Source organism: Perna viridis, chromosome 3, assembly GCF_037379345.1.
Source record: "Perna viridis isolate PV_CMFRI_1.1 ecotype Kerala chromosome 3, ASM3737934v1, whole genome shotgun sequence".
Taxonomy (NCBI): Eukaryota; Metazoa; Mollusca; class Bivalvia; order Mytilida; family Mytilidae; genus Perna; species Perna viridis.
In genome coordinates this window covers 43,322,153-43,339,785 of record NC_142447.1, presented here as the reverse complement: position 1 = coordinate 43,339,785, position 17,633 = coordinate 43,322,153, and the positions used below count along the sequence as shown (strand labels likewise).

The 17,633-nt window shown below is 30.0% G+C and overlaps 1 protein-coding gene across 2 annotated transcripts in view; it reads right to left on the bottom strand.

Annotated features, from left to right (window-relative positions):
- Positions 1–430: 430 nt before the first annotated feature.
- The window catches only part of LOC148622367 (uncharacterized), a 35,106-nt gene continuing 17,903 nt past the window's right edge, over positions 431–17,633 (bottom strand). For both annotated transcript variants that reach the window (XM_088572223.1, XM_088572224.1), the window contains 4 exons: positions 5,646–5,702; positions 4,593–4,733; positions 3,846–3,918; positions 431–3,285 (listed from right to left, as the gene is read on the bottom strand). In XM_088572223.1, coding sequence (XP_088428349.1) covers positions 3,150–3,285; positions 3,846–3,918; positions 4,593–4,733; positions 5,646–5,702 — 407 coding nt within the window. In that variant the 3' untranslated portion in view covers positions 431–3,149. The remainder of the gene's footprint in view (positions 3,286–3,845; positions 3,919–4,592; positions 4,734–5,645; positions 5,703–17,633) is intronic.

Genomic DNA, 17,633 nt, shown 5'->3' with positions numbered 1-17,633 from the left:
TTCCTATGTGGTATAGAACCTAGAAAAATTATTTTATGATTCGCCAACTAAAAAGCGAAAGTCTATGGACAAGGATATCATGTCAATGTCGGAAGGCGATAAAACAAAAGGTCAAATTCAAAACCATAACATTACATGACCACAAATTCCAAATGACTGCTATTCATCTACGTTATTTAAGAGCCAAAAAATGAAGAAACAAATTTCCACTGATAACAACTCTCAAACCAATGCACACAAATACCCGAATTAAAAGGAACATATAGGTTTGATACTTGTAGTTCACAACATCCTAGTCATACTGAATGTTACTGCTTTATTTTTAAAAGTTGTTTTTACATGTGATCAATTATCAATTCCGATTAAAAATGTGTTTGTGAATTTATATGTGTGTGATTGCAGTGTATTAACGTCTAAAAATACAATAAAGTCAAGATATCAACATAAGTATATTGTAAATCCAAAACAACCAATCAACACATCATTTCAAAGGAGATGGTTCAATAAGATTAGTTCAGGCCACGAAAACAAAGTCTATTTAAATCAAATCATAAACAGCACCATTGTCAACATGGCACATGACAGTGTATACTGATTTAATGATGAAATTCAAACAGAAAATTCAAAGATGAAATTCAAACAGAATATTTTGAAAACCTCCACCTTTTCAAAGCCTGGAACCAATTTCAACTTAAATTTCAGCAGCCAATCCTGACTTTATACTTATATTTATTTTTACCTGAAGAAATAATTTTATACCTGAAAATAATTTAAATACAGCAATAATTTATGATTGATGGTTAATATCTATTGATTCTTTCATTTTTTAAAAAAGAACTATTTCCTATATTTACATATCTTCCATGATTGTATGAAAAAATAAAAAAAAGGCTGCAACAGAAACATAAAAAAATTGTAAACAAGTCAAAATAGTCTTCTATATAACAATAAATATACACTGCAATAATAAACTTATGATATTATGGCTGCCATAGATCTACATAGCACACATGTATAATAATACTAAATAAAATATCATCATGGGGTAACACATCTTATTACAGTTAATACATTACATTTAAAAGGTACAGGTGTGATGTTATTTATTTTTGTGATTGTCGAAACCTAGGTAAATTAGATACAGCATGACCAGACTTCATTTGATGTTAAAGAGACTGGTAGAGAAAGATTGAAACTAAAAATAATTCCAACAAGAAATACTGTGAGCAATTATAATACCCCCTGCTTCAAATATGATATTAAATATATCACCTGTGAAATCAATTATCTCCCTTTGAAGTCCAGAGCTATACTCCTTCAAACACATCTTCATATAATGGTAAACCTACCTATAAAATTTAATGAAATTCCCTGGAGCAGTTAAGTTGTATTGACAGGATTTAAACATGTAAAACCCTTAAGTTGGATTATTTTCCTTTAGAACTATATTCCTTTGTGCACATCTACATATGATGCCCAACTGCATTCCTATAAAATTCTATCAGAATCCCTTTAGCAGTTTAGGAGTTGTGCAGACAAGAAATGTGGAAAGACATACAGACTGGGTGATTCCTATTTACCCCCAAACTTTTTTCAATAATTCATGTTAATGAACAGAAATTTACTGACATATTAATAAAAATATATACAAAATGAAGTGTAAATATAAATGAACACAGTGATTGTTAAACACAGTTTTATGGCAACAAGAATACTTTGTTGCCAAATTAATAAAATAATCTCACTGTTTTAAGAATAAAATTCACCTCTTAAGAGATTGATACTTTGTAAACCAATCAGACATTGTGTGGTTCTTCTCAGTTATCAATTTTATATATTTCACAATTTATACTTTAAATCCTGAAAGTATGTTTTCTAAAAAAAATTTTCCAACATCTTATTGGCCTTATTTTATCATGTGACAGTGAAGTCAATAATTTTTAATGATTTACTTTATATATATTGATGTTAAATTAGAACGGTTTACTTTATATACAATGTATATTGATGTAAAAATTAAATTAGAACGATTTACTTTTTTTTCTGTCTATTCAAAATAACCTAAAGAGCACCAAGAAAAATATCTTTTCTGAACCACATAATGGAGGTTATTTCATCATAGACTGAAAAAATATCAAATATCTCCTATGATAAACATATTTTTCTTTTTTCTTTTATTTTTAAACAGGATTTGTATTCCATAGTTACCTTCATGGTAAAATAATACAATAACGTTAAGTTATCTATCGACTGAAATGGGCTTTGATTTAACAATAGACCCTTTTGTGGTAAGTTAGTGAGCATGCTCAATATACACTTCCACGAGGTAGGGCTTGGGTAGAACAAAAGAATTTTCCTTGTGGAAGTGTATTTTGAGCATGTTGTACGCATAGAGCATGCTCATCAGCTACCCCAACGTTAGCACAAAAGGGTCTATTCCAAAAATAGACAGTTATGACAAGTTTTGATTGTAGTTCCCTGAAAAACTATGAACCTGATAAAATGATTGTTATGTAGATAATTGTGCAGAATTGAATTTGTAATTAACCATGAAAAACCAGCATACAATTCATTTTGTATGATTCCTCAAAAGTCTATCTTTTAAACACGTGTAACTAAATATACATACATAGCCAGCTACTATAAAAAAAGCTCGCAAACAATTAAGGGTGTAACAAGAATTTTATTAGTTTTCCCTAATGTAAAAAGAGTAATCAAGGGAACCAAGGTTATAGCGGTAATCAAAAGAATGTAATCCAGGGACAAAGACCAGACATGGAAAATAGACATACACAACAAAGAACATAAAGTAACTAAAATCATACATACAAAGTAACAAGAGTAAATGAGCAACTCGGACTCCACTAAAAAAAGTTATGAATTAATGCTATTGACAAAAATTAATATTTCAGGCATAGTAGATATACAATGAAACCTGTTTAAACCAGTCAACTTTCAGACCGACAGACTGACAGATTTTCAGAATGACAGATATGTTCAGTTTAGGCAATTGTTTGATCTACATAGGTTCAAAATGCATTGAAACTTATATGAAAAAACCTGAAAAGATTTTTCAGTTTCAACAGGATCCTTGTTTATCCAGGGTTTGGTTTAGACAGGTTTCCTTGTAGAATGATTTTGCTCAATATCTAAGCAAATGAGTGGTAATACAACTTCTTCATCAACTCAACATCACCCTGATTGACCAGTGCTTGTATCTCCCTGACCCTTGAGTCCATGAAAATAATCTTAGTTCCTTGAAGTCTACTTAGTGCCAAGTCATACCTACAAAATATAATGCACATTTCAAATATCTCCCTGCTTAAACTTATACATAAGATAAGGCACACTTAAGTTTGTCAAATATGACATATTTTTTTTCTAGTGTATTATTAGGTATGAATTTTTAATTCTTAAAATTCAAGCAACATACAAGTATATATCTGAATTAATGCACAAGTAAAAACAATGCATATTTCAAAGCTTAAAGAAAATTTAATGTGAACAGCTCAAGATATAGGCCAGAACTGTCATATTCTACATGTAGATTTACTTATTTGTGTCAAAATATAACTTTTAACATGTAAAAGAAGACAATCAATTCCAAAACAGGAATAATAGGAAAGTGTAAAAATGGTGACTGAACTTCCCATTTGTCCATATAGCCCAATTATAAATCATTTGTGAAATGTGAGATGGATCAGTTAAAAATATTAATGAAGGATTGTTGAATAATAAAAATAGTTTCATCTACATAGATATGTGCAAGTACTATAGAGGTTCATTAATAAAATTACACTGAACAACCTCCAAAGGGATTGGATCCCTTCTGACGAGGTACTAACCTTTGCTGCTTAATGTGTTCCTTTATTTGATCAAAACTTCTCCTCAGATGGTCAGAATTGTTGGGGTCAAGTCCTGAAATATACACAGATTTGGAGACTAAGCTTGACATGACATATAAAGTGGTACAGTGAAACCTGTGTATACCAAACCATTGATAAACAGATAACCAGTGTATACCAAACCATTGATTAACAGATAACCTGTGTATATCAAACCATTGATAAACTTGAAACCTGTGTATACCAAACTATTGATTAACTAGAAACCCGTGTATGCCAAACCACTGATAAACAGGAAACCTGCATATACCAAACCATTGATAAACAGGTTACCTGTGTAAACAAGACATTTTCTAAAGTCAATACATTTTGAACCTTTGCAAACCAATCACCTGTCTTCAACATTCAATTGAGTTACATACAAAATAATGCATTAATGGAGCATTAAGTGATACTCTACCATGCAAAAGTGAAAAAAAAGGGGGGATGGAAAAATGTTCAAAATGGCCTAAATCAAACAGTGCATTTTGGGTATTGCTGAAAAAAAAATATAACCTGTATTTTATGGTACTAAACAAATGTACAAAGTTTAAAAACAAAATCATTGATTCATTTTCAAGTTTGTGTGAAAAATTTAATTAAAATTAACTTAGAAGGTATCCTTCATATATTTCTTCTGAATTTACACTCGCAGATCTAAATGATATAGTAAAATAATGACAAAAATCAGTTGACATAATCACTTACCTCCTGACAACATATCATTGTCACTATCTCCAAGTGACTCAGAATTGGCCAATATTTGTCTTATTTCTTCTTCTGCAACTACCCATGGTAAACTTAATTCTTCTTTACTTGAATACTCAGAAACTGCACGATCAAACTCATCTATCAAAAAAATTATTAGTGTTATAAATTGTTAAAATTCAATTTCATGGATACTATTTTTCACGCTTATCTGCCACTGTTAAAAATGGCAAAAATAAGTACACAGCAAAAATTATTACATTCCAATAAAATTCTAAATTTTAGTTCAAAGTAAATTCATAACAAGTGGAAGATCGATGGGGTCAAGTTTTCAGTGATTAGAAATTCTGATCACTGAAAACCTGACCCCACCAATCTTCCACTTGTTATACATTTACTTTGAACTAAAATGTAATGATGAGGTTCTGAAAACTTCACTCCTTGAATGGACAGTAATTTCTCCTTGTATTTTGCCAACAGCTTTTATTCTTAAGGTATTGACAAAGACATATATATATAATCTGTTTTTAATCCTATAAATCAAGACATCATTGTGTGCATTAATTATAGCTAATTTGGAATTTCAGCAGTAAATTTGATTTTAGATTTTACAATTTGTAAAATATCACCATCAATAATGTTAAAACTCCATAATGTGTGACTCCTAACTGTTGTGAGATAAAGTAATTTGTATATATTTTTTTGCAATAATAAAAGCATTGCAATATTTTTTTTTGTATTTTTTAATATTTTGGCTTTTAGTCAAATCTAAGTCCATTTTTGTGTTCCCTTACATTAAAGATTTTCTATCTTTCTTAGCCATGTACTTAAGGAACACAAAGGAATGCAGACTGAAAGAATAAATTCCTTTAGTAAATATCCTGTATGGAAACTTTAAGCTAAAGACCTAGATATCTAAATAACTTCCTAAAATGCAGAGAATGGCATATCAAAAAGAAAAAGCATCTCATCATTGCTATATAAATCTTCATGTCCTGCTGCAAAGTAACATGGCAATGATATCTATCTGTCCGAATATGAAAAAGCACATACTTGCAAGTATAGCTGCCTCATGTTTTAACTTGGCATCAGCATCCCAATCTTCAGTACCTAAAATTAATACCAACTCAAGCTTGTTTACATATTTCTAGTGATTTCTGTCATAGGAGATTAACTTAATTCAATAACTAAAACAATTTTAACTGTCTCACCAACAACCCTACTTAAACAAACAGGAATAACATGTATGATATCTAATATTTTATACCACTGAATTCTATTTTACCCCTTTTCATCAGTAACCATACCTCTTACATCTACAGATCCTTCTGTTTCACCTTAGTCAGGTGATGTACAAGTCTTTGTAAAAGCATGACTATACTAAAAAAAATTAGAAAAAAATAATAAGGATCTACAGACACCACTGCCCCAAATACAAGGACATTGCCACGTAATTATATTACCCCCAACTTTGTGCAGTTGTATGAAAACTGCAAATAACATCCTTTTGACTTTCAAGGGCAATTAACTCTAATAAACAGTTGCTCATCAACTTCAACTTGGGGTGAATTTTGTAAGCCTCATCATAAGGATTTTTTATCAATAAAAAAATTTCAATCAATCATGGTTTTCCAGATCTTAGCTAAAAATTGCAAAAGAAACATTTTTGCCTTCAAAGGCAATAACTTCATTAGGCAGTTGCTCTCTAACTTTAACAAAGTAAAAACTTTTGTAAGCCTTATCAATCATCTTTTTATCAATGGACCCTCTTTTGTGGTTAGTTGATGAGCATGCTGAACATACACTTTCCCCAGATAGGGTTTTGGTAGAACAAAAGCATTTTCCCCAGGGAAGTGTATATTGAGCATGCTCCATGTCATGCATGCTCATCAACTATCCCAAAGTTAGCACAAAATGAAAAAAAATGAATTTATTTGCTTTTCAAGAGCAATATCTGTAACTAGGAGCTGTTCTACACCATTGATACAGTTGAATGCTTTTTTAGAATCACTTCAAAAATTCAAAGTTTCTTTCTAAAAATTAAAAATATTTTAAGATAATAAGAGCAGCAAAAAAAATGGCAAACTTGGCCATTCAAGGGCATTAACTCCTATTAAGTTTTTTTTGTTCTACTTCCAGGTCAAATGGCCATCCCCCTATGTAGTACCAAAAACACACTGAACCTAGACATATGCATTGTAAGTGCATTATTTGTGTGTATTATGATTAAAAGTAGTCAAAATAAAGCTGAGAATGTGTACTTTAAAATCATATATGTAATTAACTACAAAAGTGTATGAATATTGTTTACATGTGCGAGTAATTTGCCTCCATGCTGTCAGTTAGCAGAACAGGTAAAAATGTGGATTTTCAGTATTATTTATTCAAGTAAATTTTGTGAAGAATTTCTACTATGATCGTACCATTAGCATAACGATTTTGGAAGCCTTATTTTCCAAGCTTCGCAACGGTATGCAGCTTTAAGATGTCATTTGTCCTGGGAATTCACAGTGAGACTTTGAAAATTACTTTTTTAACATGTAAAGTAATGGAAACGTTAGAAGTGGTTAGTGAGACCATAAATTAAATTATGGCATATTTCAGAGAAATGCATAATTTGAGGAAAATTGCCTTTCCTGGTCATTATTTCCATTTCCCCATAAAATCAGTATTGTGATATTGGTAATCTGGCTATATTTTAAGAGGTGCATTGTGCAAGGTATTTTAAAAAACAACATAGCAACAAGATTTTTATCAGTAACAGTGACTCATAACTTGACGTCATCCATGAAATACACAACGTCACTGCTTGGGATATTCAAAGTACTCAAATAGTCACACAGCACAGACTAAGAATCACACAGTAATGAAATAGGTATCATATAAATTGTTGAAATCTGTTATTTTTTCATAATGATAAATGATATTTACTATTACAACTTCTTGAATTATCATAGGTATCAATTTGGTGTGACAAGTTAGTTAAAATTGTAATTTTTTAGTAATTTAGGGAAAATATCACTGAGGGGCATGATATAAAAATGACCATTTCTTTGTAGTCCTATGTCTGATTTTGATAGTTTTGGTCTTATTAGACTCACAATACCACAAGCTTTCATAAAATGTAAAAAAAGAAAAACATAAAAACTCATAAAATGTTTTTAAATTAAATTATGGCATATTTCAGAGAAATGCATAATTTGAGGAAAATTGCCTTTCCTGGTCATTATTTCCATTTCCCCATAAAATCAGTATTGTGATATTGGTAATCTGGCTATATTTTAAGAGGTGCATTGTGCAAGGTATTTTAAAAAACAACATAGCAACAAGATTTTTATCAGTAACAGTGACTCATAACTTGACGTCATCCATGAAATACACAACGTCACTGCTTGGGATATTCAAAGTACTCAAATAGTCACACAGCACAGACTAAGAATCACACAGTAATGAAATAGGTATCATATAAATTGTTGAAATCTGTTATTTTTTCATAATGATAAATGATATTTACTATTACAACTTCTTGAATTATCATAGGTATCAATTTGGTGTGACAAGTTAGTTAAAATTGTAATTTTTTAGTAATTTAGGGAAAATATCACTGAGGGGCATGATATAAAAATGACCATTTCTTTGTAGTCCTATGTCTGATTTTGATAGTTTTGGTCTTATTAGACTCACAATACCACAAGCTTTCATAAAATGTAAAAAAAGAAAAACATAAAAACTCATAAAATGTTTTTAAATTAAATTATGGCATATTTCAGAGAAATGCATAATTTGAGGAAAATTGCCTTTCCTGGTCATTATTTCCATTTCCCCATAAAATCAGTATTGTGATATTGGTAATCTGGCTATATTTTAAGAGGTGCATTGTGCAAGGTATTTTAAAAAACAACATAGCAACAAGATTTTTATCAGTAACAGTGACTCATAACTTGACGTCATCCATGAAATACACAACGTCACTGCTTGGGATATTCAAAGTACTCAAATAGTCACACAGCACAGACTAAGAATCACACAGTAATGAAATAGGTATCATATAAATTGTTGAAATCTGTTATTTTTTCATAATGATAAATGATATTTACTATTACAACTTCTTGAATTATCATAGGTATCAATTTGGTGTGACAAGTTAGTTAAAATTGTAATTTTTTAGTAATTTAGGGAAAATATCACTGAGGGGCATGATATAAAAATGACCATTTCTTTGTAGTCCTATGTCTGATTTTGATAGTTTTGGTCTTATTAGACTCACAATACCACAAGCTTTCATAAAATGTAAAAAAAGAAAAACATAAAAACTCATAAAATGTTTTTAAATTAAATTATGGCATATTTCAGAGAAATGCATAATTTGAGGAAAATTGCCTTTCCTGGTCATTATTTCCATTTCCCCATAAAATCAGTATTGTGATATTGGTAATCTGGCTATATTTTAAGAGGTGCATTGTGCAAGGTATTTTAAAAAACAACATAGCAACAAGATTTTTATCAGTAACAGTGACTCATAACTTGACGTCATCCATGAAATACACAACGTCACTGCTTGGGATATTCAAAGTACTCAAATAGTCACACAGCACAGACTAAGAATCACACAGTAATGAAATAGGTATCATATAAATTGTTGAAATCTGTTATTTTTTCATAATGATAAATGATATTTACTATTACAACTTCTTGAATTATCATAGGTATCAATTTGGTGTGACAAGTTAGTTAAAATTGTAATTTTTTAGTAATTTAGGGAAAATATCACTGAGGGGCATGATATAAAAATGACCATTTCTTTGTAGTCCTATGTCTGATTTTGATAGTTTTGGTCTTATTAGACTCACAATACCACAAGCTTTCATAAAATGTAAAAAAAGAAAAACATAAAAACTCATAAAATGTTTTTAAGGTCTCACTAACCACTTCCAGGTCAAATGGCCATCCCCCTATGTAGTACCAAAAAACACACTGAACCTAGACATATGCATTGTAAGTGCATTATTTGTGTGTATTATGATTAAAAGTAGTCAAAATAAAGCTGAGAATGTGTACTTTAAAATCATATATGTAATTAACTACAAAAGTGTATGAATATTGTTTACATGTGTGAGTAATTTGCCTCCATGCTGTCAGTTAGCAGAACAGGTAAAAATGTGGATTTTCAGTATTATTTATTCAAGTAAATTTTGTGAAGAATTTCTACTATGATCGTACCATTAGCATAACGATTTTGGAAGCCTTATTTTCCAAGCTTCGCAACGGTATGCAGCTTTAAGATGTCATTTGTCCTGGGAATTCACAGTGAGACTTTGAAAATTACTTTTTTAACATGTAAAGTAATGGAAACGTTAGAAGTGGTTAGTGAGACCATAAATTAAATTATGGCATATTTCAGAGAAATGCATAATTTGAGGAAAATTGCCTTTCCTGGTCATTATTTCCATTTCCCCATAAAATCAGTATTGTGATATTGGTAATCTGGCTATATTTTAAGAGGTGCATTGTGCAAGGTATTTTAAAAAACAACATAGCAACAAGATTTTTATCAGTAACAGTGACTCATAACTTGACGTCATCCATGAAATACACAACGTCACTGCTTGGGATATTCAAAGTACTCAAATAGTCACACAGCACAGACTAAGAATCACACAGTAATGAAATAGGTATCATATAAATTGTTGAAATCTGTTATTTTTTCATAATGATAAATGATATTTACTATTACAACTTCTTGAATTATCATAGGTATCAATTTGGTGTGACAAGTTAGTTAAAATTGTAATTTTTTAGTAATTTAGGGAAAATATCACTGAGGGGCATGATATAAAAATGACCATTTCTTTGTAGTCCTATGTCTGATTTTGATAGTTTTGGTCTTATTAGACTCACAATACCACAAGCTTTCATAAAATGTAAAAAAAGAAAAACATAAAAACTCATAAAATGTTTTTAAATTAAATTATGGCATATTTCAGAGAAATGCATAATTTGAGGAAAATTGCCTTTCCTGGTCATTATTTCCATTTCCCCATAAAATCAGTATTGTGATATTGGTAATCTGGCTATATTTTAAGAGGTGCATTGTGCAAGGTATTTTAAAAAACAACATAGCAACAAGATTTTTATCAGTAACAGTGACTCATAACTTGACGTCATCCATGAAATACACAACGTCACTGCTTGGGATATTCAAAGTACTCAAATAGTCACACAGCACAGACTAAGAATCACACAGTAATAAAATAGGTATCATATAAATTGTTGAAATCTGTTATTTTTTCATAATGATAAATGATATTTACTATTACAACTTCTTGAATTATCATAGGTATCAATTTGGTGTGACAAGTTAGTTAAAATTGTAATTTTTTAGTAATTTAGGGAAAATATCACTGAGGGGCATGATATAAAAATGACCATTTCTTTGTAGTCCTATGTCTGATTTTGATAGTTTTGGTCTTATTAGACTCACAATACCACAAGCTTTCATAAAATGTAAAAAAAGAAAAACATAAAAACTCATAAAATGTTTTTAAGGTCTCACTAACCACTTCCAGGTCAAATGGCCATCCCCCTATGTAGTACCAAAAACACACTGAACCTAGACATATGCATTGTAAGTGCATTATTTGTGTGTATTATGATTAAAAGTAGTCAAAATAAAGCTGAGAATGTGTACTTTAAAATCATATATGTAATTAACTACAAAAGTGTATGAATATTGTTTACATGTGTGAGTAATTTGCCTCCATGCTGTCAGTTAGCAGAACAGGTAAAAATGTGGATTTTCAGTATTATTTATTCAAGTAAATTTTGTGAAGAATTTCTACTATGATCGTACCATTAGCATAACGATTTTGGAAGCCTTATTTTCCAAGCTTCGCAACGGTATGCAGCTTTAAGATGTCATTTGTCCTGGGAATTCACAGTGAGACTTTGAAAATTACTTTTTTAACATGTAAAGTAATGGAAACGTTAGAAGTGGTTAGTGAGACCATAAATTAAATTATGGCATATTTCAGAGAAATGCATAATTTGAGGAAAATTGCCTTTCCTGGTCATTATTTCCATTTCCCCATAAAATCAGTATTGTGATATTGGTAATCTGGCTATATTTTAAGAGGTGCATTGTGCAAGGTATTTTAAAAAACAACATAGCAACAAGATTTTTATCAGTAACAGTGACTCATAACTTGACGTCATCCATGAAATACACAACGTCACTGCTTGGGATATTCAAAGTACTCAAATAGTCACACAGCACAGACTAAGAATCACACAGTAATGAAATAGGTATCATATAAATTGTTGAAATCTGTTATTTTTTCATAATGATAAATGATATTTACTATTACAACTTCTTGAATTATCATAGGTATCAATTTGGTGTGACAAGTTAGTTAAAATTGTAATTTTTTAGTAATTTAGGGAAAATATCACTGAGGGGCATGATATAAAAATGACCATTTCTTTGTAGTCCTATGTCTGATTTTGATAGTTTTGGTCTTATTAGACTCACAATACCACAAGCTTTCATAAAATGTAAAAAAAGAAAAACATAAAAACTCATAAAATGTTTTTAAATTAAATTATGGCATATTTCAGAGAAATGCATAATTTGAGGAAAATTGCCTTTCCTGGTCATTATTTCCATTTCCCCATAAAATCAGTATTGTGATATTGGTAATCTGGCTATATTTTAAGAGGTGCATTGTGCAAGGTATTTTAAAAAACAACATAGCAACAAGATTTTTATCAGTAACAGTGACTCATAACTTGACGTCATCCATGAAATACACAACGTCACTGCTTGGGATATTCAAAGTACTCAAATAGTCACACAGCACAGACTAAGAATCACACAGTAATGAAATAGGTATCATATAAATTGTTGAAATCTGTTATTTTTTCATAATGATAAATGATATTTACTATTACAACTTCTTGAATTATCATAGGTATCAATTTGGTGTGACAAGTTAGTTAAAATTGTAATTTTTTAGTAATTTAGGGAAAATATCACTGAGGGGCATGATATAAAAATGACCATTTCTTTGTAGTCCTATGTCTGATTTTGATAGTTTTGGTCTTATTAGACTCACAATACCACAAGCTTTCATAAAATGTAAAAAAAGAAAAACATAAAAACTCATAAAATGTTTTTAAATTAAATTATGGCATATTTCAGAGAAATGCATAATTTGAGGAAAATTGCCTTTCCTGGTCATTATTTCCATTTCCCCATAAAATCAGTATTGTGATATTGGTAATCTGGCTATATTTTAAGAGGTGCATTGTGCAAGGTATTTTAAAAAACAACATAGCAACAAGATTTTTATCAGTAACAGTGACTCATAACTTGACGTCATCCATGAAATACACAACGTCACTGCTTGGGATATTCAAAGTACTCAAATAGTCACACAGCACAGACTAAGAATCACACAGTAATGAAATAGGTATCATATAAATTGTTGAAATCTGTTATTTTTTCATAATGATAAATGATATTTACTATTACAACTTATTGAATTATCATAGGTATCAATTTGGTGTGACAAGTTAGTTAAAATTGTAATTTTTTAGTAATTTAGGGAAAATATCACTGAGGGGCATGATATAAAAATGACCATTTCTTTGTAGTCCTATGTCTGATTTTGATAGTTTTGGTCTTATTAGACTCACAATACCACAAGCTTTCATAAAATGTAAAAAAAGAAAAACATAAAAACTCATAAAATGTTTTTAAGGTCTCACTAACCACTTCCAGGTCAAATGGCCATCCCCCTATGTAGTACCAAAAAACACACTGAACCTAGACATATGCATTGTAAGTGCATTATTTGTGTGTATTATGATTAAAAGTAGTCAAAATAAAGCTGAGAATGTGTACTTTAAAATCATATATGTAATTAACTACAAAAGTGTATGAATATTGTTTACATGTGTGAGTAATTTGCCTCCATGCTGTCAGTTAGCAGAACAGGTAAAAATGTGGATTTTCAGTATTATTTATTCAAGTAAATTTTGTGAAGAATTTCTACTATGATCGTACCATTAGCATAATGATTTTGGAAGCCTTATTTTCCAAGCTTCGCAACGGTATGCAGCTTTAAGATGTCATTTGTCCTGGGAATTCACAGTGAGACTTTGAAAATTACTTTTTTAACATGTAAAGTAATGGAAACATTAGAAGTGGTTAGTGAGACCATAAATTAAATTATGGCATATTTCAGAGAAATGCATAATTTGAGGAAAATTGCCTTTCCTGGTCATTATTTCCATTTCCCCATAAAATCAGTATTGTGATATTGGTAATCTGGCTATATTTTAAGAGGTGCATTGTGCAAGGTATTTTAAAAAACAACATAGCAACAAGATTTTTATCAGTAACAGTGACTCATAACTTGACGTCATCCATGAAATACACAACGTCACTGCTTGGGATATTCAAAGTACTCAAATAGTCACACAGCACAGACTAAGAATCACACAGTAATGAAATAGGTATCATATAAATTGTTGAAATCTGTTATTTTTTCATAATGATAAATGATATTTACTATTACAACTTCTTGAATTATCATAGGTATCAATTTGGTGTGACAAGTTAGTTAAAATTGTAATTTTTTAGTAATTTAGGGAAAATATCACTGAGGGGCATGATATAAAAATGACCATTTCTTTGTAGTCCTATGTCTGATTTTGATAGTTTTGGTCTTATTAGACTCACAATACCACAAGCTTTCATAAAATGTAAAAAAAGAAAAACATAAAAACTCATAAAATGTTTTTAAATTAAATTATGGCATATTTCAGAGAAATGCATAATTTGAGGAAAATTGCCTTTCCTGGTCATTATTTCCATTTCCCCATAAAATCAGTATTGTGATATTGGTAATCTGGCTATATTTTAAGAGGTGCATTGTGCAAGGTATTTTAAAAAACAACATAGCAACAAGATTTTTATCAGTAACAGTGACTCATAACTTGACGTCATCCATGAAATACACAACGTCACTGCTTGGGATATTCAAAGTACTCAAATAGTCACACAGCACAGACTAAGAATCACACAGTAATGAAATAGGTATCATATAAATTGTTGAAATCTGTTATTTTTTCATAATGATAAATGATATTTACTATTACAACTTCTTGAATTATCATAGGTATCAATTTGGTGTGACAAGTTAGTTAAAATTGTAATTTTTTAGTAATTTAGGGAAAATATCACTGAGGGGCATGATATAAAAATGACCATTTCTTTGTAGTCCTATGTCTGATTTTGATAGTTTTGGTCTTATTAGACTCACAATACCACAAGCTTTCATAAAATGTAAAAAAAGAAAAACATAAAAACTCATAAAATGTTTTTAAATTAAATTATGGCATATTTCAGAGAAATGCATAATTTGAGGAAAATTGCCTTTCCTGGTCATTATTTCCATTTCCCCATAAAATCAGTATTGTGATATTGGTAATCTGGCTATATTTTAAGAGGTGCATTGTGCAAGGTATTTTAAAAAACAACATAGCAACAAGATTTTTATCAGTAACAGTGACTCATAACTTGACGTCATCCATGAAATACACAACGTCACTGCTTGGGATATTCAAAGTACTCAAATAGTCACACAGCACAGACTAAGAATCACACAGTAATGAAATAGGTATCATATAAATTGTTGAAATCTGTTATTTTTTCATAATGATAAATGATATTTACTATTACAACTTCTTGAATTATCATAGGTATCAATTTGGTGTGACAAGTTAGTTAAAATTGTAATTTTTTAGTAATTTAGGGAAAATATCACTGAGGGGCATGATATAAAAATGACCATTTCTTTGTAGTCCTATGTCTGATTTTGATAGTTTTGGTCTTATTAGACTCACAATACCACAAGCTTTCATAAAATGTAAAAAAAGAAAAACATAAAAACTCATAAAATGTTTTTAAATTAAATTATGGCATATTTCAGAGAAATGCATAATTTGAGGAAAATTGCCTTTCCTGGTCATTATTTCCATTTCCCCATAAAATCAGTATTGTGATATTGGTAATCTGGCTATATTTTAAGAGGTGCATTGTGCAAGGTATTTTAAAAAACAACATAGCAACAAGATTTTTATCAGTAACAGTGACTCATAACTTGACGTCATCCATGAAATACACAACGTCACTGCTTGGGATATTCAAAGTACTCAAATAGTCACACAGCACAGACTAAGAATCACACAGTAATGAAATAGGTATCATATAAATTGTTGAAATCTGTTATTTTTTCATAATGATAAATGATATTTACTATTACAACTTATTGAATTATCATAGGTATCAATTTGGTGTGACAAGTTAGTTAAAATTGTAATTTTTTAGTAATTTAGGGAAAATATCACTGAGGGGCATGATATAAAAATGACCATTTCTTTGTAGTCCTATGTCTGATTTTGATAGTTTTGGTCTTATTAGACTCACAATACCACAAGCTTTCATAAAATGTAAAAAAAGAAAAACATAAAAACTCATAAAATGTTTTTAAGGTCTCACTAACCACTTCCAGGTCAAATGGCCATCCCCCTATGTAGTACCAAAAAACACACTGAACCTAGACATATGCATTGTAAGTGCATTATTTGTGTGTATTATGATTAAAAGTAGTCAAAATAAAGCTGAGAATGTGTACTTTAAAATCATATATGTAATTAACTACAAAAGTGTATGAATATTGTTTACATGTGTGAGTAATTTGCCTCCATGCTGTCAGTTAGCAGAACAGGTAAAAATGTGGATTTTCAGTATTATTTATTCAAGTAAATTTTGTGAAGAATTTCTACTATGATCGTACCATTAGCATAATGATTTTGGAAGCCTTATTTTCCAAGCTTCGCAACGGTATGCAGCTTTAAGATGTCATTTGTCCTGGGAATTCACAGTGAGACTTTGAAAATTACTTTTTTAACATGTAAAGTAATGGAAACGTTAGAAGTGGTTAGTGAGACCATAAATTAAATTATGGCATATTTCAGAGAAATGCATAATTTGAGGAAAATTGCCTTTCCTGGTCATTATTTCCATTTCCCCATAAAATCAGTATTGTGATATTGGTAATCTGGCTATATTTTAAGAGGTGCATTGTGCAAGGTATTTTAAAAAACAACATAGCAACAAGATTTTTATCAGTAACAGTGACTCATAACTTGACGTCATCCATGAAATACACAACGTCACTGCTTGGGATATTCAAAGTACTCAAATAGTCACACAGCACAGACTAAGAATCACACAGTAATGAAATAGGTATCATATAAATTGTTGAAATCTGTTATTTTTTCATAATGATAAATGATATTTACTATTACAACTTCTTGAATTATCATAGGTATCAATTTGGTGTGACAAGTTAGTTAAAATTGTAATTTTTTAGTAATTTAGGGAAAATATCACTGAGGGGCATGATATAAAAATGACCATTTCTTTGTAGTCCTATGTCTGATTTTGATAGTTTTGGTCTTATTAGACTCACAATACCACAAGCTTTCATAAAATGTAAAAAAAGAAAAACATAAAAACTCATAAAATGTTTTTAAATTAAATTATGGCATATTTCAGAGAAATGCATAATTTGAGGAAAATTGCCTTTCCTGGTCATTATTTCCATTTCCCCATAAAATCAGTATTGTGATATTGGTAATCTGGCTATATTTTAAGAGGTGCATTGTGCAAGGTATTTTAAAAAACAACATAGCAACAAGATTTTTATCAGTAACAGTGACTCATAACTTGACGTCATCCATGAAATACACAACGTCACTGCTTGGGATATTCAAAGTACTCAAATAGTCACACAGCACAGACTAAGAATCACACAGTAATGAAATAGGTATCATATAAATTGTTGAAATCTGTTATTTTTTCATAATGATAAATGATATTTACTATTACAACTTATTGAATTATCATAGGTATCAATTTGGTGTGACAAGTTAGTTAAAATTGTAATTTTTTAGTAATTTAGGGAAAATATC